Source organism: Puma concolor, chromosome B2 (assembly GCF_028749965.1).
Source record: "Puma concolor isolate L17-30 chromosome B2, mPumCon1.1.hap2, whole genome shotgun sequence".
Lineage (NCBI taxonomy): Eukaryota > Metazoa > Chordata > Mammalia > Carnivora > Felidae > Puma > Puma concolor.
Genome location: NC_141671.1, coordinates 107,774,143 through 107,799,938, shown reverse-complemented (window position 1 = coordinate 107,799,938; position 25,796 = coordinate 107,774,143). Strand labels below are relative to the sequence as shown.

General features: G+C 40.5%; 1 protein-coding gene across 1 annotated transcript in view; it reads right to left on the bottom strand.

Moving 5' to 3' along the window:
* Positions 1-25,796, bottom strand: part of DCBLD1 (discoidin, CUB and LCCL domain containing 1) — a 66,191-nt gene that overhangs the window by 21,536 nt on the left and 18,859 nt on the right. The window contains exons 2-5 of the mRNA XM_086707675.1: positions 22,750-22,962; positions 7,228-7,362; positions 5,737-5,788; positions 3,058-3,130 (exon numbers count right to left, since the gene is read on the bottom strand). Of these exons, the coding sequence (XP_086563801.1) occupies positions 3,058-3,130; positions 5,737-5,788; positions 7,228-7,362; positions 22,750-22,962 (473 nt within the window). The remainder of the gene's footprint in view (positions 1-3,057; positions 3,131-5,736; positions 5,789-7,227; positions 7,363-22,749; positions 22,963-25,796) is intronic.

The following is a 25,796-nucleotide window of genomic DNA, read 5'->3' as shown; positions in this document are numbered from 1 at the left end:
GGAGAAGGTGCCAAGAGAGAAACTATTCTAGGGCTTTTTTATTTCTGGTTTCTGGGTAAGGCAGATCTCAAAGAGAAGCTCATCCTACTTAGCTAGCGTGGTAAGCATATACCAATAGAGATGCCTTAATTCATCAGTCAAGGAGACAGATTCACAGAACCTTAAGAATTCAAAAAGACCTTTAAAGTTCTCCGCTGATACTTCCTGACAGACTGTCACTTTCTCCGCCGCACAGCACCTTCCTACACATATATAGGCCATGTCTGACAAATGGTTTAACGCCTACACCTGACACTTCCTGGGACTAGGGCTCACCATTTCTTGAGATACCCGACTCCATTTTGCACTGCTCAATTATTCCTTACATGTAACTAAAACTGGGTACTCTGTAACTTTCACCCTCTGACCCTAGTTCTGCCTTCGGGAACAACATAGAATGAACCAGTTCTTTTTCTGTAATTGTTCTTTAAGACAACATACTTCTTTTCGGACGCAGAGAACCTGTTTCTTCAACAGTTTCTCTTGTAACTTGTTTTACAGATTCTGTTGTCCTGACCTACAAAATATGCTTCGGTTTTGCAAAGACCCTTCTAGGAAGAACTTGCTACAACTGAACACATTCCCTAAGATGAAGGCACCACGGAGGACAGACTCTATGACAACCTCCAGGATCTCTGCCTCCTGGCATTCCCCCACTGCATAATCCCTCTGGGTTTAGGTGGGAGCTGTGGCCTTCTTCTAATTAAGAGAACAATAGCAAAAGTGGTAGGATGCTGCTCCCATGATAATATTACACAAGGTTGTAACCTGTCTTACTAGGAGACTCCTTTGTGGGGAAATTCTCCCTGGGTTGCTTTGAAGAAGAAAGCAGTGATGTCAGATAGACCCGAATGGCAAGGAGCTGAGGAGAGCCTCCAGCCAAAATCCAGGAAGAAGAAACTGAGGTCTTCTGTTCAACAATCCATGTGTAACTGAATGCGGCCCACACCCTGTGAGCTTTGAAGCCAAGTTGAGCCTCAGATGAAATGCAGCCCCAGCTGACAGCTTGGATACACCCCTGTGAGATCCTGAAGCAGAGAACTCGGCTAAGCTGTGCCCAAACGCCTAACCCAGAGAACACGAGAGGTAACACATGTGTTGTTTTAATCTTTTAAATTGGTAGTAATATTGTTATGTAGCAATAGATATGGAATACACCCACGAGATCAACATATACCAAAAAGGCACTGATAAGATTTCTTTGAAGAGTTTTCAAAATATAAATTTTCCCTCCAGATGAAGTCATCCTAAAAGCAAATGATATGAAACTAGCTACAGAGTCAAATAGGCCACCTGTGTGCAAGCACCTACAGTTGGCGTACTCAGATCGATAGGAAACCATTTACCTGTTATACTAAAAAAACAGAACTCTGTCAAGAGGAGAAAGATAAACAACTAAAATAAGAAAGTAAGTGATGCTATCTCTCTTACTGCACATAATTCTGAAGTTTCTTCCATGGGATGTTAAAATCACAAATAGAAACTCTTTATTGCTGAGGGAAACACTCCACTTCGACTGTTTCTCTCAATCTCCTGAAGTCATTTAGAAATAGCCTGTGCCAAGTATATCTTAAATCGAGGTATTGTAAATCATTTTAAGATTCAAACAATTTATAGGCCAAATGAATATCCTATGCCAATCTTGTAAATAAAGACACTACACGGGGCGCCTGGGTGGCGCAGTCGGTTAAGCGTCCGACTTCAGCCAGGTCACGATCTCGCGGTCCGTGAGTTCGAGCCCCGCGTCGGGCTCTGGGCTGATGGCTCAGAGCCTGGAGCCTGTTTCCAGTTCTGTGTCTCCCTCTCTCTCTGCCCCTCCCCCGTTCATGCTCTGTCTCTCTCTGTCCCAAAAATAAATAAATGTTGAAAAAAAAAAAAATTAAAAAAAAAAAAAAAAAAAGACACTACACAATGAAGGAAAACAAAGAGCACAACCTGCTGCTTCCAGAATCAGGATATACTAAAAGCAAAAATTAAAGCCAAGTTTGTTTTTCCCCTGCTAGAGATAAAATTATCAATCACCTGGAACATGTATGGTTTTTTCCATGCTTGAAGACACATGTCAGTAACTCTCAGGAAAGTTCCAACACTACACAGATTTTCCCATTTCATAACTCAAGCCAATTCCCAGATGCTGTAAACTCAACTATTTTATTTTTTTAATATTTATTTATTTTTGAGGGAAAGGGGGGTGGGAGAAGGACGGGCAGAGAGAGAGAGAGAGAGAGAGAGAGTGAGAGAGAAAGAGAATCCCAAGCAGGCTCTGTGCTGTCAGCATTTCTATTCTGTGCTGACAGCACAGAGCCAGGTGCGGGGCTCGATCTCACAAACTGTGAGATCATGACCTGAGCCGAAACCAAGAGTTGGATGCTTAACCGACTGAACCACCCAGGTGCTCCTGAATAAAACTATTTTAAATAGCAATGTTAATATTCAAAAATCAGATATCAAATTTCCAGGATAGAGATCTGCAAATAATAAGAAATAAAGGACTGTGTATATGGAGACAGGACATATACTTTTGGGAAAATGTCTTGTGAATTTATTTTTCTCTGGGAACAATGTGTGTAACCAGAGAGTCTCATTCTGCATAAGAAACTGGGGTGTGAGGAAGGAAGGAATACTATGTAAGTGCAGGGCAGATGGCTTCACTGCTCCCAGACACAATGTTGTTATCCTGTGATGTGAATGTTCATGTCCTTGGCTATGCTCTATGAATCAGCTGGAGCATTAAAATAAAGAAAATAGATGGAATTATACTCTTAGGGTTGAAAAGGGCTTTGTTTACCATTTCATTTACAGCATGCTTAAGTGGAAATGCATGGAAAAACAGGAATGAATGCATGAATAACCTTGGTTTTTATACTTATTATTTCATTTATTTTCAGAAAATAGAAACTTGCACATTTATCTATGGGGTTTGAGATCTTATTTGACTTTACTTCGGGATGCATTTAGGCAGAGCAATAAGTACTTTTTAATTTCCACCATGCCCTATAATTACTCTCAGGTACTTACATCTCTGTATCCATCCACCAGATTCCCAGAAATGTCTCCTGCTATGTCTCTACAACCAGCCGGGCAGAATTTACTGGAAAAATAAAATAAAGAATTTGTATTTTATTGAATTATAATTAAACTAAAAAGTATAAATTACACTTAAACATATTTCTTCTCTTGGGGCGCCTGGGTGGCGCAGTCGGTTAAGCGTCCGACTTCAACCAGGTCACGATCTCACGGTCCGTGAGTTCGAGCCCCGCGTCGGGCTCTGGGCTGATGGCTCAGAGCCTGGAGCCTGTTTCCGATTCTGTGTCTCCCTCTCTCTCTGCCCCTCGCCCGTTCATGCTCTGTCTCTCTCTGTCCCAAAAATAAATAAACATTGAAAAAAAAAAAAAAAAAAAAAAAACATATTTCTTCTCTATAGAACATGCAAGAGGGAATTATGCTGTTTATTTGATACTGATAGCACATCTAAATTTGGACTAGCCACAGCCTAAGTGCTTAATATTCACACATGGCTAGTATTGGACAGTGACGGTCTACATTAGTTACAGATTACTTTTGCAATTGGAAATAATTCATTGTGGTATAATTAAGAAACTGTAAGGCATTTCAAGTGTATATCGTGATGATTTATGTTCCCCAACTAGTAAATTAGCATATCCATCACCTCGCATATTGTAATATCTAAATATATAAACATTTAAAATATATGTAATATGTGTATTTTTGGTGAGAACATTTAAGTTCTACTCTCAGCAAATTTTAATTATATAATATAGCGTTGTCAGCGTAGTCAGGTTACACATTAGATTCATCTTATGGCTGCATACATTAATCAAAAACATTAATATCTCTGTATCAAATACATGAATAGTCATATTAAGTCCAACACAAGGACGGAATAGACTCGTTAATTTAGTTCAGTTTTGCTGTCAAATGAATTTAAGGTCACACTAATCAGGTACTGCCACCAAATGAGTTACAAAAACCTTTTGACTTTCAAAGCTTTCTACATTTCACGATTATAGGTGAGGGAGTGTGGACGTGTATATCACCGTACCTCATCTTTAAATACTACAAAACAACTGAGTTACAGCCTAGATGATCTGGCACCATAACATCACTCTGTAGGCCTGAATGTATTCTTTTCTGTAGGACAGGAAATGAACATTGATGCCTACAGGCCCTCTCACCACTGGGACTCTATAGGTACAGCTGGAAAGATCTCAGAGAATGTTGGCATGTGTTTATATTGAATGAATGGCAACCTTACAGGGCAGCTGTAATTAATTACTGGTTTTTTTCAATTTTGTTTTCTAATTATTTAAATTATTGACCATTTTCATTTTTGTTTCTCTACTAGACTTAATAATAGATAACACTAGAACTGATTCTGCATATAAAATAATTTTATTTATTAGAATGTCTAAGATGGTCAGGACCATAGACCCTTGGGCCTCCCTGGGCAAGCTACTTCACTAGTTTGTGCCTCTATTTGCAGGATCTAACAGAACCTACCTCGCAGGGATGCTGGAACATTCACATGAGTTATATACGCAAAGGCCAGGGAGCTATGACTGGCATTAACAAAGCACTCAAAGGAGTTATAGTTGGAGTTAGTGTTGTTGACAATCCTCTCTAGAACACTGGTTCTCAACAGGGAGTGAATTTTGCCCACCCTGGAAGACATCTGGCAATGTCTAGAAACATTTTTGTTATCACAACTGGAACGGACAGGGTAGAGGCCAGGGATACGGGTAAATACCCAACAATGCACAGAACAGCTCTCCAAACAAAGAATCGTCTAACCCAAAACACCATAGTGCCAAGGCTGAGAAATCCTGCTCTAGACTCTTATTATATAGATGAGGAAAGGTACATCAAAGAGATTGAGTAATTTTCTAGTTAAAGTAAAGCTGGGATCAAATATTCCATCTCCTATTCTCAGTAGGTTTCTCCTCTGTGGGAAAGACAAGATCAGCTCCCTCTGAAAGTGAAGAAATTCTAAAAGTCAATTGCAAATGCTGGCCGGGTTAAAAAAAATACTCTGGGCTCCATTATGCTCATTGGTATCAAAGTAGAGCTCAGGAGTCAGCAAACTGTGGCTCATGGGCCAAATCTGCGCTGCTGCTTCTTTTTGTAAATAAAGTTTTATTTACACATTTGTTTACATATTGTCTATGACTGCTTTTGCATTACAGCAACAACAGAAACTATAAATGGATGCAAAAGAGACTGGACGACCTGCACAATTGAAAATATTTACTATCTGGCCCTGGACAAAAGGTCTGCTGACTCTGCTATATAAGAAATCATTTCAAGTATTCCTCATTAGTTAGAATATTAACACTGTATGGGTGCTTGGGTGCCTCAGTAGGTTGAGCATGGGACTCCTGACCTCAGCTCAGGTCATGATCTCACAATTTGTGAGACTGAGCCCCGTGCTGCGGTCTGCACTAACAGTGTGGAGTCTACTTGGTATTCTCTCTCTCCCCCTCTCTCTGCCCCTACTCTGCTCACTTGCATGTGCTCTCTCTCTCTCTCTCTCTCAAAATAAATAAATTTAAAAAAAAAAAGAACATAAATGCTGTAAAAAAATTAAATACAAATAAGGTACTTTATCTGGTTTAATGTGAAGGAAAACAAAATGTTCAGCAACATATGACTGCAGCACAGCTAGGACACTGTACTTACCTGTATTCTGGCTTCAAATAATGGTTAGCTCGTTCCAAACATGTTATTAAATCTGTCGTAAATAAAGGTAATTGCAATTAGAAGCCTGAATGGAAGTTAGGACACTCATGCTAAAAAAAAAAAATAATAAAGAACTTGAAAGAATTTTAAATAAAAGAATTTAATAATTTTAAATAAAAAAGAACTTTTAAAAAGTGTTTATCCACTATCTAGTTATTATCTGAATTTTTTCCATTTAAAAATAAATCAACACTGAGAACACTATCTTCAGGATTTAATCAGTCTCCTCCATTTCTCTTTTCTACCACAAACGATGGTTTTTCGGCAACTGACCAATGGATGATAACAGAAACTATTTCAAACAGAAAAACCAACATTGACTCATTACTATCTACCAAATGCCTACAAAGATCATGTGCATAACCTCTCTTGGCAGGAGGAAAACAATTTCAAAAGCCTGACTTAGTTCACAGAGAAGATTCGGGAACATTTTAATTTAGCAATTTAGCTAGTGGCATCTGAGTGACCATGGAACCGCATGTTTACTGAGAATACAACCTTTTCACTTTGATCAGTCAGGACCAAGGACTTAAAAAGAGGATGTTCTTTTCTTTTGGAGTATAGAACTGAATGGACACTCAGCAACAGAGATGTTAAGGTACTGTGGATTTTGATGCATTTAGTTCAACCTAGTATAGTTTCCACAATATTCCACACTTGCTGCAATAGTTCTTTCTTTCCTTAATATTTTCAATAGTTCTTAGGGAACAACATATGGTGAACACTAGCCATGCTGGGATTGGCCAGATTTGATTGGCTGAGAGGGAAATGAATGGTGCACCCCCTTCCCAGAGCATTTCTGGCCAGACGGGACTGAGCGCAGAAACTCTGGGCACGTCTGTGACCCTGGGCAGACGTGGAGTGCACTGCACAGTCATCACTCCGGGGCACGAGAGGACTGGACAGGAGGCCATGCTTTCCTCCCTTGTCAGTATTCATGCTCCCTTCTCTCCTGCTCAAGTATCAGCTCCGTGGTTAAGGCACACTGTGACAGTGACTCCACATGTGACTCACACTCACATGCCTCTTCTATGCTGGTGCACTGGTATATGTGAATGAGGGTGGGGCGGAGGGCAAAGGTGCCGCTGGTTAAATGGTTTGTCCCCTAAGCTAAGAAAGGTTGGTGGAGGGCTCCAGAGAATAGGCAGACCTTAGCAGCCAGACCTTAAAATAGACCCGAAAATGTACCATCCAAGGTTTCTAGGAAAACGAGATCAACCCTTTCTCATATAGGTCAGCTGATCAATCTAACAAGCTTGATACATGTATTCTGAGTTCAGACCTAACTGCTTACAAGGACATAACATTCTACTCTTCCTACACATACTCGGTACCTGAGGTCACAAGTCTATCCAGAGACGGTTATAAGTAGCAAGAGGAATTCATAGACAGACACACGTTTACAGATTTGTGTTGATTCTTTTGCTATACCTGGATGGTCGCTGCTGGCATAGGTCAGCAAAAATCCCCGCCCGGAAATGTGGGATCCACTCTCAAAGCGAATAGTGACTTCGTTTGTGTTCAGTAGGAGTTCTTTGGGAACAGGTATACTTCCACAATATGGTCCTAAAAACAAAGCACACTTTTGGCACATTCAAAATTTAGGCCAGCACAAAGAATGGGCATATTTCTTTCCTTAAAGGTGAAATTTAGCAGACAACACATATATAAGATGGTAATCTTTACCCAACTGAAGTTTTGCTTAATAGTGGAACTGCTGATTAGTGCCTGAATGTGGACTTGATTGTACTGACAAGCCAAGGGGGGAAGTGGCTAACTCCAGATAAGCAATAGGCTAGACCCAGTTAATTGTGAACAACCCAAGAGATAGGTTCTAGTTTTTGTAAAAGACGACTAACAAAGGTTAAACACATTAGGTAGTGAAGAAAATGTTCTCATAAAAGTGATATTCTAGGGACCTCCTAAATTTGCTCAAAGAAACTCACAAATTTTTTTCCAAGTAGGTTCCAGAACTAAAAGGAGGTTCCAGGACTAAAAGACTGCCAGTGCATGGTAACAATCTTGTTTTCATGCAATTTATACATTTATCTCTCTCTTACAGTACTTTCTGGTTAACCCATATAATTTATTTTGATTTGCAAAATGAAGTTTATAAAAAGGCAGAGGAATCTCTAAAGGCTTCTGAAATACCATAGTATAAGTTATGCAATTAGAATATAACACACTGTTTTCTAGATTGAATTGCTTGAAAAGCAATAGGAAGCTCAATGAACTCTCAAAGGACAAAATTAGATTTTGAACTAAATAAGAAAAACAGATCTTCCTAAGGCTACTCAAGTTCAAGTTTAGCTTGTAAACGGTCATCTTAAAAGTCATGTATGTTGGGGCACCCGAGTGGCAGAGTCAGTGAAACGACCGACTTCAGCTCAGGTCATGATCTCACAGTTCGTGGGTTCGAGCCCTGCATCGGGCTCTGTGCTGACAGCTCGGAGCCTGGAGCCCGGAGCCTGCTTCATATTCTGTGTCTCCCTCTCTCTCTGCCCCTCCCCCACTCATGCTCTGTCTCTCTCGGTCTCAAAACTAAATAAACATAAAAAAATTTTAAGTCACGTATGCAAGACATAATAATCCTAAGAAAATAGGGATTAGCAAAAGCCAATTTTGACAACAGGTATTCTTCATTAACCAAATAAAACAGGATGGGAAGAGTCGACAGCAACATCAGGTAATAGGCAAGAGACAGCAGTGCCAACATCAGGTAAGGAAGGAGGAGGAAGGAAAGAAAAAGGTCCAGGAGAGGATCACGAACCCAACTAGGCATTCCTCTCCTGCCATAAGGGACCAGATTTCTCCACTGTCCTTCCAGGTTTCAGCTTCAGAAGATGTAACAGAATAAAAGAGAAATGCTATGTGTTTACCTTTGTGCCTCGAATCTCTGTTATTCCCTATTATTGAATGAGAGTGAAATCCAAATAGAAAAAGATTACTTAGAGACAATCATCATATATAATTACTTACATGAGTTAATACTAGCAAACTGCTTAGAACAGTACCTCGCATGAGGGCTATAGAAGTACTTCATAGTTAGTAGTGAGTAGTTAAATAAATAAATCTATTAAAACAAATAAACAATGCTTGTTTTCCTTTTAGACTACGTCCCATGGAGTTAGAAAATTTTCTATCCATCACTTTTTCTATCCACCAGCTTGTACAATACCTGGCACGTGGTGGCCTTCCAAATATTGTTAGAATTGAAATGAAGCTAAATGTTTTTATTTTTTTTTAATGTTTATTTATTTTTGAGAGAAAGAGAGACAGAGCGTGAGCGTGGGAGGGGTAGAGAGAGAGGGAGACACAGAATCTGAAGCAGGCTCTGGGCTCTGAGCTGTCAGCACAGAGCCCGACGCGGGACTTGAACTCATGAGCTGTGAGATCATGACCTGAGCCAAAATCAGCCACCCAACCGACTGAGCCACCCAGGCGCCCCCTAAATGTTCTTTTATTTGCAACAGTTTTTAAAAGCCACACCTGATTATAAAGATGCATAAAAGATTTAATCCTGGCATTAAAAATATTTTTTAATGTTTATTTTTGAGAGAGAGAGAGAGAGAATGCACAACAGCGAGCGTGAGCAGGGGAGGGGCAGAGAGAGAGAGGGAGAAACAGAATCCCAAGCAGGCTCCAGGCTCTGAGCTGTCAGCACAGAGCCTGATACAGGGTTCGAACCCATGAACCATGAGATCATGACCTGAGCCAAAGTCTGGGGCTTAACTGAGTCACCCAGGCACCCCTAATCCTGGCATTTTAAAATATCATGAAAAGGTCAGGAAAAGAAATGTGGAAAAGCAAGGGAGGAAAGAAAATCATTCGTGTAATAAATATATAGATGTTTATGAACTTTAATAGTGCTCACACCATGGTAGATAAACAATTTACACTAAATCCATTTTTGTATAATAAAGTTGAAGGATGAACATTTTTTCAAACTTAAAGTGAGTCAGGTTACTGTACTTCACTTTTGCAACTCATTCTTAGTTCACATATACTTGAAATTCCTTTTTTGTGCAGATGAGTGAAGAGACTTGCTTTGCAAATCTAATAAAAATGAAATAACTAGTAACTCCTTGCTACTCATAAATGAGAATATTTTTCTAACCAAACTTATCTTTTCCAATACGAAATAAGAATGTATATCCTCCTCTCCAAATGGTGATAATGATATTGATCTCTCAAATTTCTATAGCATTCCAATAAGTCCTAATAAAAACAGTGAGGTAAGCAAGTCTAAATTGATCATCAACGAGAATTTGTTTGAATTCTTTTTAGTTGAAATATATTTGATATATAACACTGTAAATCTAAAGTATACTATATATTCATTTGATATATTTATGTACTTTAATGTGATTGTCACTGGAAAGATAATTAGCACTTCCATCATGTTACATAATTGGAATTATTAGTCTCTTAGAAAGTTTGGTGATTATACACTTGACCCTTGAACAATGTGGTGGTTAGGGGCACCAACCCCTGTGCAGCTGAAAATCTGTGTGTACCTTTTGAGTCTCCAAAAAGTTGACTACTAATAGCCTATTTTTTTTAATTTTCATACTAATAGCCTACTGTTGATCAGAAGCCTTACCAATAATATAAAGAGCCAATGAACACATATTTTATATGTATTACATACTATACTTTATAATAAAGCTAAAGAAAAGAAAGTATTAAGAAAATCATGAAAACACATTTACAGTACCGTCTTAAAAAAACAATTCATATGTAAGTGATCTGCATAATTCAAACCTGCATTGCTCGTCAACTTTAATTCAATACTGTTGCCTATATTCACTATACTGTGAATTAGATTAGGGTTTATTTACTACTTGTTACAAGCTTGTACCCTTAAATAACATCTGGCTTATCCACCCCACCCCATCCCCTGGTACCCATGCCATTTTACTCTGTTTTTATGAGCTTGGCTTTTTTAGATTCCATATATAAGCAATATCTTATAGTACTTGTCTTTCTCTGTCTGATTTATCCCACTTAGCATAATGTGCTCCTGGTCCATCCATGTAGTTGCAAATGGCAGGATGTCCTTTCTCTTGCCTCAACAACTGGATTTTTTTTTTTTTTCAGATTTTTATGGAACAGTTGAAAGTAACAGTTGCAACACTGCATATATTTTACAGAGAAGAGATAAGAGCGTATATCATCATGCTAAGTTGTCGGGCAATGTATATCATTTCCTACACCAAAAAACCACATAAATACAGTAAAACTCTAATTTGGTTGTATCCTCCCAAAGTCATGATAGGAATGTGAGTTGGGAGAGGTTCAAAGATAAAATGTAAACACATACATTCCTTTAATCACCTGTGCCCCCCAGGCTCCAGACCTTCTCCTCTTACGGATGGATTGCAAAAATGCAACTAAGCCCTACAGGGGATGGAATGGACCCTCCCTCTATCAACGCAGCATTAGAAGTTATTTTGATGGGTTCATCACAGCACAACCCTCACAACAGCAGAAGGCAGCTTCAGTCCCACGTGGAGGCTGGAAGTAGAATGCTGACGGTGGTACTGCCTATGGCAAAACATCCACATTATTTCCTGTCTGAAGGCCTGACAGGTAGATTCCCTTTCACAGAATGGAAGTTAACAACTGCATTCCTAGAGTTAAAAGGGGAAAGAGATGAAAACAGAAAAAATGTGACTGGCTGTGAGAGGGAAAAATAATGGGAAAGCACTGAAGGGTCCTACCAGTTTGTGCCAAGCAATGTTTTCAGTTCTCAGCCAAACTCTGTGGAGGATTATACCTTTTCTTATGAAAAAGCCTGTCTCCACCCTCAGCTGGCCAGACAATATATGTCACTGTTAGTAGTCTCCATCCCAACTTTTAAAAAGGGTCTACGCCTATACTTAGACATTCACAAAGACAATTCCAATGGAAACCCAAATGAAAGCGTGGTGACTCTGTCCATGGTTACGGTCTCTGTCCTGGGCAGTGTTCCTGGACTGGTAAACCTGTCTCAGTTCACAGACTGAACTAGTCTTTCTTGAGGGGGTCTTAAGAACATGGGCAGACCTCCACATAGGACTCACAGTTCTGCACGGGCGTTTGCTTCACAAGCGGCGGTGCTGTGTGCTTTGCAGCCCTTGGACTTGGTAGCTCCCACTCTCCCTCACTCTGACCTTGTCGGCGAAGCAGATTTCTTACTTCGCCATCCCCAGTTCCCGCCAGACTGGGGCGCAGCAGAGAAGCAGTTAGTTCATCAAGTAGGCAGACAAATCAGGAAAGATAAACACCTCTCCCTTTTGTGAAACCGAATTGGTAGCCCTGGATGGTGGGAAGGGCTATCAGTGACACCAAACAGAATAGCACCGTGGCATCTGGCACCAGACAGGAGACCAAGACCTGGCAGACAATGGGCTGATTCCTTGGACAAAAGGATAAAAGGCCAGGAACCGTAGGAGCTGCCTTCATTGAGCACAGTAGGCCAGTTCCTCTCAACACATCCCTTGTCTGGAGCTACTGTTCCATGAGCAGCTGAGAGGGAAACCCTTTATCTTTCCTCGTGTGAATAAAAGAAAACTGTCCTACAAGGAAGAATAAACTGCCCTGAGCCAAGCCCAGAATCCTCTTGCTTGTCTGGCAATCTGACAATCTGTTCTGTACTACAATTTATGCTACTGCTACATTCTCTGAGGACTGTCTGGGACTCTACATTACAAGGCAATAATAGTGTGGTTGATAACTGCTCCAAGCCATTTTGGGTGGGCATATGCATTTCACTTTGAAACTGATGAAACTAAGCTTTTGTTTCCTCTGTGAAAGGGTGTGTTTTAAAAATGGTGGGTATGCCATTAAAAGGAAAAAAAAAAAAAAGACTCCTGCCCACCCATAACCATACAAAAACAGAGACCAAAGAGAAACCTAACTCCTGAGAGCTCTGTCATAAATCAAATTAAGCAACAACAAAACAACCTCCTGAAAACTTTCATTAACCTGATGAACACCCTCTGAAACACACATTTAATTTCTCATGACAGATAAGAACATGCCGATGAGTCGAAGTGACCCTTCCAAGGGAGTGTCACGGGAGGAGCCAGCCACATCACACGCTGCTGGCTGCCAGGAAGGTGGTAGCTGGAGCGGCCCGGATTTGTGCTTGGAGCCGTGCTGATAAAGCAATCTCTAGAAATGCTGAAGCTGCAAACGCCTTCACACTTGCGACTGTTTTCCGTTTGCTTTTTCAGTGCAGTCAGATGGCACGGTTGTCCTCGCCTGCCAATTGCAGTAGGGTCATCGTACAAAATTACAGAATTTTCAGGGCCATTTTCTTTGAAAAGGAGAGAAATTAGCATAAAAAAGGATATTCCTGGACTATGCTATTAAGACCATAGTCACGTAAGAATGTAAGTGGATACGTATCCCTGGAGAGTTTTGGTCTCTGGTTCCCAGACAAAAATCAGTGACAGATGATAAATGAACCAGGCAGATTCCAAGACAAAGGTGTAGCTTTCCTTGGGGCTATGAGACGCAGGTCAAGAGATGCTGGAACACCAGGGCTCACAACCCACCTAGGCCATTCCCTCTCTCCCAACAAAAGATGGCAGTTACAGAAACTCATCACAGTGTCTCCAGGGAAGAAGGATCTGGGGAAAAGGAGGAGGAGGAGGCCCATAGCTTTTTCTCTCTGAGGCTTACAGTTATGTCAATGAGGTACCTTGTGTGGAAGGTACCTCAATATAACCTTTCTTAATAAGTTTCTTTTTGAATTCTATCATGGCATAAAAGACAAAACAAAATAAAAAAACAAATAAACAAAAAGTAGTCTTTCTCAAGAATGTCCAAAACGCAGACCCAATCAGAACAAAATAGACTTCTGAGGCCCAAAACAACTTTGCACAAGCTAGAAATTTCTTTGAAGGCTTTTGTTTTATTTTTAAAAGTTGTAAGAGTTTTGCATGCTTCATAATATTGGCTGGGATACATAAACCATTTATAAAATAGAAGTTACTAATCTTGTGCTTTCTCCCTATTTAGGATTTTTAAAAAATCAACAGACAGGGTATAATGCAGTATGCCAGATGTGTATCTTTCTAAAAATTATCATAGAAGTTGTGTTGCAGTTAGGAATGAAAACACTTAGTATCATTTCCCACTTTTCCCGTTTCTCTTGTTCCTAGTGTAATATAAATATTACCAGTTGGCTTCCCATCACTGTACTTCTAGATCACGGACAACGGTTAAAAAAAATATCGGGAGTGGAGGTGGAAGTGCTGGAAACGTAAGAGAACAACTCTTGGGCTTCCGAGTTTTTCTATATCACAAATCATTTAGCAGAGCACAACCGATTTAACCAATTTACCGTTAGGCTCCTGTGGTAAGCTGGTTTCTTTCTACCTCTAACCACAATGCCTCCTTAAGCATGCTGACTAGGAAGCATTTTCGTTTAAACCTTAACTTTATACTGGTACTCTGTATGTGAGTGATTTCTCAGAACTCCGTCTTCTCCTCAGGATACCTCTATGGGGAGGCCTGGAGAAGTTTCCATCTCTTCCAGCAAATGACAAAACTACAGCTCAGGTTTTCTTCTACACAAACCACTGGATCGGATGGTTTTTGTCATGCAGAATTGGGACATTACAGGGTTTAAGAGTGGAGTCTCTGTAATCAGATGCCCAGACTTGAATCCCACCCAGATCTAGTAGAGTGATAAGTGAGTTACTTGAGGTCTTTGAGCTTCAGTTTTCTTAACTGTGGATGTTAATAATAGGCCCTGTCCTTAGGGCCATCATGACAGTGAAAGGGGATAGTGACTCTAAAGAACTAAGCCCAGGGTACAGCATATAACTGAATGCTCACGTGTAAGCACCTTCTACAGTACTTTATGGTCTTTTCTATATAATAAGCAGAGTCCTAAAATTTTATGTAAATCAAGTCTTTTTGAAAATGCAGAGGGGATATTTGCAGAGCTTTTGTAAAAATCCAGATTTTTAAATATATGTTTGCCAAAACCAAGCTACATGCAGTCAGATTCATTAAATGTTCAATAAGCATCAGCAATTGCAAGACTATGCTAAGTATCAGGGCTACTGAAAAAAAAAAAAAAGAATAAAATGCAATTTCTTGCTCAAGGAACCCTGTACCTTGTGTAAAGAAGCTAACATAATGATCTCAATCTGAGATTCGTGCTCTAGTAAAGGCTTAGAAAATCAACACAAGCCTCAGAGAGAGAGTAAGCGGGGCTATTGGACATCAGAGAAGGCTGTAGAGTAAATTGCATTGGCTTTAGTTCGTATGCATGCGCATGTGTGTATGTGTGTGTTAGAAGGGGTGGGAAACACAGGGGAAGGAAAGGAGACCCATAGTAGGAACACTGTCAACAAATGTACAATGGCATAAAGTTGTACAATGTGATGTGTACAATGTGATGTGGAAAAGACACAGACATGGGGAGACCCAGAAATGAGCTGGAAATGAAGGTGGGGAAGAGTGAGTGAGCCTTGAATGCCACCCTGACAAGTTTCTGTAACCAGGGGGATACAATTAATAACTTTCAAAATATGGAAAGAAAGAAATTATAATTCTATTCAACGAGATAGCCTTGGCTAGCCTGGAGGGAAGAGAGGCTGGTGAAAGGAGAGAGGGAAACATGGGGAGGCTCTTTCCACAAGAAACAGATACAAAGATGTAGCCTGACAGTGAGAATAAAAAAGCCAAACAGAAACACAACCAACTGTGGGCTTGCAGAATATGTGTTCTTGGTTCATCTCACAAGGCTGGATGGAGAAAATCTGTAGAGGGAGCTGTTTCCGGCTTGGGGAGCCCTTGTCACGTGCTTGGAATGCTTTGGGCAAAATGATTTGACCAGGAATGCACCAGGAGGGTAGGGTGCGGCAGCTCAGCCTCTACTGGGTGGAAGGGGAGTATTCAGGGTGCTGAGGGTGGACCGGTGGGAGCGATGAGGATGATGGCTCACACCTGCTGAGTGCTTCCTGTGTGCCAGGCCTCATTCATTTAAGTTATACATATGTGCCTCGATCACCCATATACAGCTAGATAGTACTGTTTTGCCCATTTTAAACATGGGGGATAGAGACAGAAAAGACTACATAACTTGCTCAAGGTTAAGCAATTAAAAAATAAGCAGTATGGCAGGAATGTGAAGGCAGGCAGTCTAATTCCAGAGTCCACACTCTTCAGCACAAGTGAGAAATCTAGGCAGAAATGACAGCCTTAATCTCAATCAATGCTGAAGGCCAGCCTGGTTTTATTGATCCACAGTGACCCAGGTGGGGAAGCCTATGAGATTCCATCAGAGCAAGGTCATTTGAGATCCTGAGGAGCCACTATCTGGTTTCCACCCAGATTCTTCCAGCAAGTCCATTGTCCAGGAACAACCCTAAACTTCACACATCCAGGGAAGGCCAAGTTTCAAGGGAAACTGGGACCCAGTCAATCTTCCTGAAACATCAGGAAAACAGAAATGACAATTCCTCTGGGGTCCCTGAGGGCAGTGGCAGCAGAAACAAAACTCTTGAGTGAATTCAAATCTCCAGGTCCTTTCTGGTCAGCAAGACGGGAAATGGAACTTAGCCATCCGATGAGTCATAAAGAGTTTTAAAGTTGAGAATAATGACCTTTAGTATGCATTCACAGCCCTCCCTCTTTAGTGTCATAAATAAAAGTTAGATATTTCATACTTTAAATGTAGGTATTTTGGTATAACACAGTATCTGAAGCAGGATCTACGTTTTCCCAAAGTTCAAGATATTTTAATGTTTTATATAATTAACCTCTATTAATTTTTTACATTGTGAATATAAAAGGCCAGAGATGGAGAATCAGTACCAAAGCAGCACTCTGAACTGTACTATGAAACAATTCTAAATTTTAAGATATATTATTTAAATAGACTCTCTGTTTTAATCTTCAAATCCAGGCTTAAAAGTGAACCTGTTCAACCCTAGAGTAGTGTTGGCTACCTCAGTGAAGGTTCTGTGGTCTTATGTGCCCAAATATAAGATGAGTTTCCTCTGAAAAGGTGCCACCTTAGATTTGTGTTTTTCAAAGTCTCCTAGTACACTGACCTCTTTGAACAACAAGGAATCGAATTGTTTTGGGAAGACACTAGAAATACTTAAATGAATGTAGTCTTGAATGCCAAAAAGAGCCCACCTGACAAAGAGCTGTGAAAAGAAACAAAGAAAACAATGCAGTCTTAGTTTGCATTCCTGGGGAGGGGGGGAACACATGACCTCACAATTTCTAATGCTGGAAGTTTTTGCAAACAGGCCTTTTAAAGATCATTTTATTTCAGTTTTTTAAAAATGTTTATTTATTTTTGAGAGAGCGAGTGAGGGAAGGGCAGAGAGAGAGGAAGACAGATTCTGAAGCAGACCCCACGCGATGCGGGGCTCGAATTCTCCAACTGGGAGATCCTGACCTGAGCTGAAGTTGGGCACTCATACCGAATGAGCCACCCAGGTGCCCCTCAAAGATCACTTTAAAAAGGTATAATATTTGCCAAAAATGCATAATCTGACTTTAATCATGAAGGAACAACAAACCAACCCAAATCAAAATTCTACAGAATAAGTAGCTGGAACTCTTCAAAACTGGACAAGGGACAAAGTAAGACTGAGGAACTTTCCCAGATTAAAGCAGATGGAGGAGTCATGATAACTGAATGCTTTGTGACCCTAGCTGAATCCTGGAACAGAAAAGAGATGTTCATGAGACGTTCGTGTTTCTTTGGAAGGTAGTCTCAGTTTCTTTGGTCTCTTGAACAGAAACCCAGAATTTCCACAGTTAGAGTGAAAACAACCTCTACTAAGCAAACTATACTTGTTACTTTTGGGGGGGGGGGGGGGGCGTGGTCAGGATATTAGCACACATGATCTTGAAAGTCAGTGTATATATATTTTAGATCCAAATGTTTTGTAATTTTAAAAGCAAAACTTGTATTTAAAGATATCTTTAAAAAAAATAAAAATAAAAAAATAAAGATATCTTTAAAAACTTATTTTGCCCTTAAAATTTGTTTTCCCAAAAAAAGGTTGATATACCTTTACTTTGTCAATTTTGCTGCAAACTGGCTGTTTCAAGGGTATTTTGAAAGGAATAATCAGTGTCTTAACTCAGTGATAAATACATATGGAATTCTTCTAACTGATATTGAACCTGAAATATCAACTATAATTATAATATGTGACAAACAGAAGAAGAATAATCCCACCTTGTCTCTATTAGGCCTTTTAAAAGCAATGAGATCAAGTGCATGTTTTGCCTGATTACTGTGATAGTTGGTGTGGTTTACACTTGTTTACAATGCATTTTACTACCATGAGTGTGGATTACAAAAGTGCCCAAAGTATATGAACCAAACATTTAAAACAAAATTGGCATATTAAAAATGAACTGCATCATGATTAAAAGTGCAGAACTTCAGCATACTCACAATTGTTAATGCAATCAGCATTCCAAGTACTTCCATTCTTGGCAAAGCTTACTAACACTAATGCCAGAAAACATTATTCTTTTTCAAAACATTAACTCCACATTCAAAATTCTGATAGTGTTGAGCCTTAAAATCTCTTGGCATGGGTTTTAACAATTCATTGGTTAATGAAAAAAACTGAGTTGGATAAACTAAAACTACTCAGCTATTTCAGTCACACATGTAATTGTTAGAGCTGTCATATATGGGGATTTCAAAGAGGTATTCCAGAACATACATTCTCCACTGCTGCCCTTGGGCAGGCACTTTGTGCCATCACCACCAGCCCAGACAAGTGTTATGGATCCTGGAGACCCTGCACTACTAGGGCTCTCCCTCCATGGTCATGCCAGGTCCTGTAGCTACACTGGCTGCAGAGTAACCTCCCGCTCTCCCAGGGACCTGGGCAACAGCCCCACAGGAATGCCCACCCCCAGCTGGACACAGGATGACAAAGCACTTGTCCCTCCCTCCTCCTCCTTCCTCCTCCTTTGCAGATGCCTGCACTCCTTAGGGAAGTTCAAACTGGCCAGGGGACTATTTTAACTAAGTTAAAATATTGGTTTAGTTAGTATTTTTGGTCAAAGGAAATCTATTGTTTATTAACGTATCAACATCTGATTGTTAAAGAAAAAATAGAAAGTGGAGAGAAGATATAACAATACCCATAAGTAAAACTTCTAAAGTGTCACTTTAAGATTCTCCAGCAGTTTTTGGGGTGCCTGGGTGGCTCAGTCGGTTAAGTGTCTGACTTCACCTCAGGTCATGATCTTGTGGTTCGTGAGTTCAAGGCCCGTGTCAGGCTCTGTGCTGACAGCTTGGAGCCTGGAGTCTGCTTCGGATTCTATGTCTCCCACTCTCTCAGCCCCTACCCTGCTCACACTCTGTCTCTCTCAGACATAATAATAAACGTAAGAAGTAAACTTAAGAAAAAAAAGATTCTCCTGAAGTTATGTTGTCTTAGTTGATGCGAAGGTTTTTTTTCCCAATTGATATATTAGTGTATATTCAGGTTTTACCTAATAGTATATCATAAGCATCTTCCCATATTAATAGTCTTTTAAACAAATATGTGTTTAATATGCCAACTAACTGTAACATGTCTTAGTGAACTGATTCCTTATCATTGAACTTGTTGATTCACTTTTAAAAAAATCATTGATTCACTGAGTCGATCTACTACATTCATGTCACTGGATTCAATATTATAAGCACATAGATAGGAGTCAGTGGCTCCTCTCAGAATGCTTTTCAAAACTACAAAAGATACAAACATACACACAACACATATAGCATATGCATGTCTACACTTTCTATATGTGGCCCTGAGCATTTAATTAAAAAAAATATATTCTTACAGTACTGAAATATCCTAATTTTCTTTCCAGGTATTTCTTTTATTGCTGATTTCTGTAATCCTTGTCTATTGGGTTTGCCTTAGCACGACCGATCAGGAAATCTCTAAAGTAGCCACAGAAGAAAAATACTGAGCATCTTTAAATGTTTCATCTTAAGAACATCCCTAGCCAATTTGGGCACCTGGGTGGCTCAGTCAGTTAAGCCTCCAACTTCGGCTCAGGTCATGATCTCGTGGTTCGCGAGTTCGAGCCCTGCATCGGGCTCTGTGCTGACAGCTCAGAGCCTGGAGCCTGCTTCGGATTCTGTCTCCCTCTCTCTCTGCTCCTCTCCCATTTACATTCTGTCTCTCTTTCTCAAAAATAAATAAAGATTAAAAAAAAATCCCTAGCCAAAAACATTAACTACACCTGCATGTTAGACAAAACTGCTGTATGATGTAATACTGGGCTGAGACTTTGTTGTGGTTTTCTCTGAGGGGTGGTCCTGGGACAGAGAAGCAGACATCTGGAAACAGAGGTCTTAGAGCCACAAAGACATTGATATAAATCCTCCTCTCATCCCTTACTGAGCTGTGTGATTTTTGGCATGTTAGTCAAAAACAGAAAACAAAAATCCAACAAAAAACCCCAACTCATTGTGCTTCAGTTTCCCTACTTGTAGAAAGGAGGTAAGAAAATAACATTTACCTCCAAGGTGGATGTAAGCGTTCTAGAAAACCTATGTAAGGGTCAAGCATGTGCCTGGCACACAACAGACACTGAATATGCTTATTTCCACAATGAGCATATATTCTGTTTTTAAAAGATAAACCTAGGGGCGCCTGGGTGGCTCAGTCAGTTAAGCGGTCGACTTCGGCTCAGGTCATGATCTCGCGGTCTGTGAGTTCAAGCCCTGCGTCGGGCTCTGTGCTGACAGCTCAGAGCCTGGAGCCTGTTTCAGATTCTGCGTCTCCCTCTCTCTGACCCTCCCCTGTTCATGCTCTGTCTCTCCCTGTCTCAAAAATAAATAAAACATTTAAAAAAATTAAAAAAAAAAGATAAACCTAACCATATATAATAAAATATAAAGAGAAAATTTTATTTACTTGGCTTTACTGCTACAGGTGAATTGTAAGCCATTACTCATTTCCTAGTGAAGGGTCTAAGTCTTGAAAATTCAAGAGTCTAGAAATGTAGAGGTCGGTGCCCAGAGGCTGACCATGAGCACCTGGGAATCTACCTCCTAATATGTAGTTAATCCCATGCTTTTCCTCCTTTCTGTATATTCGTGAATACACATAGGAGATGATGAAGTAAAGTCACAGTGTGGGAAAGCCACTTCCACTCTCCAATCCTGCTCCGGAATGATTTGCTCCCCTTTCTAGTTCTTCTCACCTCGCCTCTGATTTGAGAGAGCCCCAAAACAACAGAGGACTACTCTGCTGCTCTGTCAGCAGGTGGAATTAACTGCTCACCTTTCAAGAAAGTAGATGTTCCCCTGGAGACACCAGTGTGGAAAAGCCGATTCTGGCCCTGCAGTGCTTTGCCTCACATTTTACAGGAGAGCTCTGACACTCCACCCTCTTCTCTGAATGTGAATGAAATTTCCTGGCTAATGAGGGTTTCCCTGAAGAGTGCTTCCAAAAAATAATACACATTTGGTCACCAGTAAGTGTTCCCAGGGGCCTTAAGCAACCCTGGAATTCTCATTTTTCCCATTTGAATCAAACTGTGGAGTTAAAAAGTTGCAACCAATCATATGAAATCAACTATCTTTACTTGGTCAGAGCAATTCAGTCATCATTAAAATAGACATAATATTCCCAGGGATACAAAAATCTTGGATTTTTCTTCCCCCCATGGGGGTTAGATAAACACACATATCTGAATGGTCTCCAGGCTAGTCTGGGCCTCCACGCTGGGAGGAGGGACCAGGAGAGAGGAAACACATCTGTGTGCAAAGGTAAATACAACATTGAAAGTTGTGTGTGTTTGAGACGTTGCCTGTAGAGCTAGTAGGTAGACAAAACTTGCATCATTTTTGGAGTTGTATGCATAGGGAATTTCAGAAAACCTCTAACCTCAATAGACCCTGTACATAAGATTCTGTCTTTGTTTTTGAATTGTCTAAATCCACACTGTTTCCTTGGGCTCAGGATCACAGGGTCACTGTTACAGTGACTGCAGACTCCAATGTACTAACCGCACACCACAAAGCACAAAAAAAGCTTAGTTCAAAAGATTATTTTGAAAACTGTCCTTTGCTTTTGCTGTTCCGTTACCCTGAAAACTCTGACCTCAGACATGCACGGTCCATTCCCTCGAGTCACTTGGGTCTCTGGTCAAATGTTCTCTTACTGGAGAAATCTTCCTGACCGTCCCTTGTGAAGTAGTAGAAACCCACTCAAAAACAGGCCCTGTATCACCTTAGGATGCCTTATTTTTCTTACTCTTATTTTTCTTTAAAAAAAAATTTTGTTTTTAAGTTTATTTGAGGGAGAGATGGAGAATGAGCAGGGGAGGGGCAGAGAGAGAGAGGGAGAGCAAGCATCCCAAGCAGGCTCTGTGTTGTAAGTACCAAGCCCGATGCCAGGCTTGAACTCATGAACTATGAGATCATGACCCGAGCCAAAACCAAGAGTTGGATGCTCAATTGACTGAGCCACCCAGGCTCCCCTCTTATTCTTATTTTTCTTTCTTCCTACCTCTCATATTACAGATGCATTTGATTTTCCACCTCCCCTCCCCGGCAATGCAAGCTCCATGAAAGGAGGAACTTTGTTTTTTCACTGCTATCTCCCACAGAGTTCGTGAATACCCCATTACTGTTCAATAAATATTTGCCACGTGAATGAATGACTTGTAGATGTTTTAGCCAAATCCCATACATCTCCAATTCTCTTCCCAGCAAGATATAAATGCAAACAAAGCTCCTGGAATACATGTAAGGCTAACACTAAATCTCCTTAGATGTCTTTGTTGCAACTTACAAAGCAAGTGTATCCATATGAGCTACGCTAAGAATTTACAAAAAGCAAGCTTCTCTTCTAATCTTCCCAGGCTATAATACTAATGAACACACAATTTGCCCTCCCTCTCAAGTTTCAAATCATTTCATGCTCACAGAAACCTACATATCTTTCTTACCATACTGATCGGAATTGGTGGTGAAGAGAAGGTAGTCAGAGGCACAGGTCTGGGATTCAATATCCAAATCTCCTAACCTCAGAATCAGTCTCTTCCCTTTTGGTACTCTGATAGTCTTTTCACAAACAGTGTGATTGGGGTAAGTCCCTGGATAATTCTTAGACGTCATTGTGCCGCTGTCCTGATAGGTCACTATGTGCCCACAGCCATCACCTGGTAAAGAAAAAAAAGAATGAAAGAAGTGAAATTAATTCTTATTGAGCATTGAGAGAGTCTAGTACAATCTCCAAGTCATGTATTTATTCCTTCTTTGCAGAGAGAGAAAAGCTAAAAAAAAAAAAAAAAAAAAAAAAAAAAAAAAAAAAAAAAGAAGAGGAAGAAGAAATTATTTACTATTTCAGGGTATTTCATCTGGTTTCCCAGTTTAATCTTCTGAATATTGATCAAAATGTTTCCGATACTAGAATGGAAAGCCCTTGGCAAACACATCATTTAATCACACTGCTTTTTCTAACCATCTATTTATCTACCCACTGAAACTTGCACAGTAGGCCCTCGGCACTCACACATTTGCCATTTGTGGCAACACCACGCAATAGTTTGTGATGGAGAAAATCTGACTTGCTTTAGAGGGTCGTCATACTGCTACACAAGAAAATGTGCTCCACACGCTGCTGGTAGAATCTGAGACCCAGGCTGAGAGGAGAGTGAGAACCTGTAGGATGCTAGCAGCCATTTGACATTCGCATCTCAGTTAATGGCAGTCACAGATGTGAAGGTTCCTGATAGACCCAGGATGTGTCATTAGAGATTGTCGAGGGTCTAGTGCATTGAGCGCTTGCCACGTAACTAGACCTGGTATTGTCAGAGACACAAAAAAAGCAGCAAGGGCAGCTTCGCAGAACTAAGAGCAAAACGGGAGACGGTCACATGTTCAACTAATGTAATACTAGGTGCTATGTGCCATATCTGGAACTTAAAGTGCTGAGGAAGGTAGGAGAGAATCGATTTCAGTGAATTATCACACTTCACTAAAATAAATTTTCTTAAGACTTTTCTGAGTAGGAAAAAACATCAATTGACCAACTCGTTGCTCCAGTAGATGAAAATGACTAAATCATTCACTCAGATATCTAAGTGCATGCACAATTGGGTGGGTTGCAAGGTAAATTAGCATACACTGCATTCAAATTGCAAAATTCCTGTGGTTAGTTTGGCTTCACATAAAAGCAAGAATTTCTGCCCTTAGCTGGAGGGAGAGAAAGCAGAAATTAACTGAAGGAATTCTCAGAGTAATAATAAAATGAGAGGCCTCTGCATCCCAAAGTCTCCCACAGAGAAGCCCCAACTTGAGCAGCCTTCTTCCTCCTCTAGCCTCTTCCTGAGCTAGAGGAGGATTGGCCTGGGGCCTTCCTTTATCCCACTCTCTTCTGACCCTGAGGCTCCCAGCCTAAATGATAATGGAGGCTCAGTTAAAAAAAAAAAAAGAAAAAGGGGGGGGAGGGGGAGGCACAGAACTCCAGAATCTACTCCATTTGTCAGCAGACAAGTCTAAGGAGAAGATCCACCCATAATCCAGAAACTGCCACAAAATTCCCAGGGCCCCAGACAGGCGGATGGATGGGGAGAGAAGAATTAACCTTACCAAGCGATGGGTCAGAGAAAACCAGCAGAAACACAGGTGGACACCAAGATAAACTACTATGAAACCTGGGCACCTAGGGAGAAGCTGTGCAATTTATCTGGAAGATGATAGAGACCCATACAAGTTTTTGAGAAAGGAGATAATGAAAGAAGTATTTGGAAAAAAGATAGTCTGGTTTGGCAATGCTACAGGAATTAGGATGTAAAGAGAATCTGGATCAGAGGAGCAGGACAAAGGCTAGGAATGGGGCAGCTAGAAAGGGAAGGGAAAGAAAAACAGATATTTACAAGAAAAAAAAAAAACTACTGGCCTTGAGTTTTGGCTACTTATAGTAGGAAAGACAAGAGGAGGGAGAAAAAAAACAACAACAAACCACTGAGATTCTGAGTCTAGAAATGACTGGAACACTGAGGCTAATATAAATAGAAAGAGAAGCCGAGAGAGAGAGAGAGAGAGAGAGAGAGAGAGCGAGCGAGCGAGAGCGCGCGCGAGCGAGCAGGTTTGGGGACAGACATTGTAAGTCTGGTTAAGGCTGAGGTGACAGCTCTATTTCTTGACATCTCTGGCAGTGAGCACAAAATAGTTAAAAATTAAATGAAAATTATACTAGAGTGAAGCATGTGGTGCAGAAGCACATAGTGAACAGGGCTTTGATTTAAAATTTGAATTATTTGCCTGCTTGTAAAGGCTTTGGTTTAAAAAATCCAATTTTGGGGAGTCTGGGGGGCTTAGTCAGGTAAGCGTTCAAGTTCAGCTCAGGTCACGATCTTGTGGTTTGGGAGTTCAAGCCCCGTGTCCGGCTCTCTACTGTCAGCTCAGAGCCTGCTTGGGATTCTCTGTCCCTCTCCCGACCACCCCCCCCACCTCTCTCTCTCTGCTTCCCCCACTGGCGCTCTGTCTCTCAAAAATAAACATACAAAATCAGTTTAAAAATCCAATTTACAGTTTCTCTTGAAAACTGGAAAGACATGGCAATCATGCCAGCAGGCATTCTTATGGGGCTAGTGACACAGTGGCTGCCCCTTTAAAGGAGACAGGTGCCCTAGCTCCCCACCAGACCCTGACTGCTCATTTCTAGAACATGTCCCACCTTGGGAGGCAATGATTTTGAGCATGCTGCTAGGGCAACACTAGGGAAGCTAGTGTACAAAAAATCATGCATACAAATATACACATAACTAACCCCCTCTATGCCGCCAAGAGTTCACCTGGTCAAACATGTCAATGCCTTTTACTACTATGAAATTCTCTGCTTTAATAAGAAAAGAAAAAGCGAACTCTTTTGGAAAACACAACTAAAAAATATAAAATGAAGGGTAATTATATGTGAATCAACTTTCATATCATTATTGTATTCTTGATTTTAAGTGACATGTCATGACAAAGGAAAATCCCAGGGTAT